Source organism: Mizuhopecten yessoensis, unplaced genomic scaffold, assembly GCF_002113885.1.
Source record: "Mizuhopecten yessoensis strain PY_sf001 unplaced genomic scaffold, ASM211388v2 hete_36126424, whole genome shotgun sequence".
NCBI lineage: Eukaryota > Metazoa > Mollusca > Bivalvia > Pectinida > Pectinidae > Mizuhopecten > Mizuhopecten yessoensis.
In genome coordinates this window covers 1-3149 of record NW_018484376.1, presented here as the reverse complement: position 1 = coordinate 3149, position 3149 = coordinate 1, and the positions used below count along the sequence as shown (strand labels likewise).

The 3149-nt window shown below is 41.3% G+C and overlaps 1 protein-coding gene across 1 annotated transcript; it reads right to left on the bottom strand.

Annotated features, from left to right (window-relative positions):
• Positions 1–279: 279 nt before the first annotated feature.
• LOC110444456 lies at positions 280–3082 on the bottom strand (the record flags this gene model as incomplete). Its single annotated transcript, XM_021488833.1, has 4 exons — positions 280–414; positions 802–1137; positions 1480–1643; positions 1884–3082. Coding segments are annotated over 4 exons (1834 nt in total), but the record flags the coding sequence as incomplete, so codon positions are not given.
• Positions 3083–3149: the final 67 nt, after the last annotated feature.

The following is a 3149-nucleotide window of genomic DNA, read 5'->3' as shown; positions in this document are numbered from 1 at the left end:
ATATGTACGGTCACGACAGTAAATCTATAATACCACATACCCTTTTTTATTGTTACTGGTTTTAGTGCAAAACCTTAACAGAAACAAAAATGTATTGACACTAGCTATCAAAATGTTACAATAATCAATTGATATTAGTCCAGAAAGTGTTTGTAACATTGAAAGCAATCCTCCGACACAGATTAACCTCACCAAGCAACAACAAAAGTCCTATCATTGGTAATAATGCAAGCAGAATGAAATAACTGATTATTTTTATTCAGTGCAGAAAATACTGACCTGTCTGAAGATGTAGCTGGCCAGACTCTCGTCCATCAGAGGACTACGATCTATAAACTCAAACAGGTCCATCCCACTTCCATGCTTCTCCATGACCATCTGTATAAAGTTCTCGTTCTCAAACACATCCACCACCTACAATGATAAAAACATCATTTGATTTAGATTTAAAACATGTTTTGTTATAAAATTTAACATGTTATTAGAAATAAAAGATTTTTCTTCAAATGAAATCTCAGTTGCGTTAGGATTAACATAACTGTGCATTTAGTGAAATGATTTTCATGATATGTGGAACAACAGTATCAAACAACTGGTCTAACAAAAATAACTACTTGTCTAACACAAGAAACTTTCAGTCTTTTGAGTTCTGTGCTAGTCTATTTGTTCCTCGTAATAGTTTCTGTATGCATTTAATGTTGACCTCTAGGTTGGTACATTTAGCAGAAAAGACAAAATTATCACAATCAACAAAGACAAAGTTATCACAATAACCCTGGTCACAGCTACCGATGGACTTACCTTGACAATGTTTGGATGGTCAAGCTTTGTGAGGAGGCTGACCTCGAGTGGAATTCGGCCCCACTTCCTGTCTACCGTCCAGCACTCATTCAGCACCTTTTTCTTCTTGATGAACTTAACAACAGCGTGTGTGTTGTTGGTGCGACAACATGCCAGCTTCACAAAACCAAACGCTCCCTTGCCTATGGAGGAGAGGGTCTCATACTTGATATCGTACAACCCTCGCCCTGAGGATAGATTGTACTCCATACCCTCTCCCTCCTCGTCTTCCTGCTGATCGCTCTCCTCGTCCTCCTCCTCCTCCTCTCTCTCCTCTAGTCTGGAGTCTGTTAGACACTGAAAACCAAGCATAACAGTCAGTGACATCTCAAAACACTATTGTAAACTGGAAAATATAATGCTAGAATTATAACAGACAAAATCAAAATTTAAGTATGGAAAAATCTCAAACATTGACAGATCCACACCTCTTAAAAATATTGGAGCAAATGTCTTTTTTAATTGTTTTGTTCTCTCAACTTTTACCAGTCCTTTAGCTGTAAGATTTTCTCTGCTGTAAGATTAAAAAGTCTGTCGACCCCCCAAACAAAAGTTGTTTGTCTGAGACTCATTCTTTTAATATAATAATTAAGGATGCCTTCCCCCGTCTCATTGACCCCCCATCCCTTCTGTACATACCTCGCCAACTGACCGGTCCATGGTGCTGTTGAAGCTGGAGGCCAGAGTGAGGTTTGTATACGAGTGTGACGTGTCAGGATGATCCTCTGGGTCCCGGGACACCCACAGACAATACACAAACTGTCCGCCTTCCATCTGTACGCGCTTCACCTGGAAAATTATTCCTGTAAAACACAAAACAGTCAATATTATACCTACAACATGATATCAAAATAACAAATGGTCAGGTAGATTTTGTTAAAGGGTGAAACAGATACAGATCTGAATATGATTTATACAGAACTTGACCACTACTTCAAAATTCAATAATCTTCATACTTCAAAAAATTAAAATTGCTAAACAAATTTTTCAACAAATATTTCCTCTTTACAATTTAGGTCTTAACTAGTAAGTATTGCCTTACCTAGGTTTGATCCATCATGATGTTCACAAACACCAGCATAGCTGCCCTCTGGTACATTCAACATGTCACATGGCGCCGCCTCTGGTCTCCAATTGCCAGGAAATCGTTTGAGTGGACTTGTGTCATTTTCCTCCTCCTCCTCCTCCTCATCACCCGAGTCCTCACTGTCATCAGAGGTTGAGAAGGTATCGTTGGAGAGGTTGGAATCTGTAAGGTTGAGAGACGAGTATTCATTGTAGTGTCGAAAGCTACTTGAGTCCTCTGGCAGCAGGTCTGGCGTGTAACCAGTCCCTCGAGAACTGTCAAGTACTGGGAATCGAGGCAAGGGTGACAGAAGGTCACGAGCAAGGGGGCGTTCCGTCTCCGGCGAACACTCAGAACTGGTACTGTCTTCTATCACTACTGGTGAACACTTTGGTATATAATCAGGATCACAACCATTCTTGGATCCACAGTCATTGTCATTTTCACTTTGATTAGCACTTTTATTCACAGAGTCATTATTATCATAATTAGCACTATAAGATTGGCATACATTGTTGCTGATGTCAGCTGCATTGCCAGGGCTTGACCTGTTGAGTTGGTCAGACACAACACTATCTCCACTGGACACACCAGAGTGGTCCTGACCGGACACGTCCAGGGCCAGGGCACCTACCCTCGCACTCAGCAGTTCAGCAGTACTGCTCAGCTCCACTGAGTCCCCACTACTTGACATGGAATCATACTCCTCAGAATAATTACTCTCATTCCTGAATATCATGTCCTGTCTCCCAATGTCAAAAATGTCTCTAGGCAGACGGGTGATCTGCTGTCCTGCATCCCGTCTGTTAGACATTAGGTGATCAGTTGGCATGGTACTGTCAAGCTCACGTTCAAGTTGTCGTGTATTGTGAGTTACTTCCCTTGTGTTGTTAAATACTTCCCTTGTATTGTGAGTTACTTCCCTTGTGTTGTTAGTTACTTCCCTTGCGTTGTGGGCTGCTTCATTTGTATCGTGGATTGCCTCCATTGAGTCAGTTCCCTCAGTACCTGTAGAAGTATTACTGGGATGAGCTGGGGCGAGTGAATTAACCACCGAAATGTCTTCCTCATCACTGTCACCTGTAAGGTCCAGCTTAGTGACAAGTGACGCTCGAGTCTGGCCACCCTGAAGTGGGGAACACTTCCTCATTAAATTTTCCTTTTCCATTGCACGTCTGTAACACAAATAAAACAGCATTACACATCTACCAAACATAGTATCTACCTAATTACCTGGTTAAA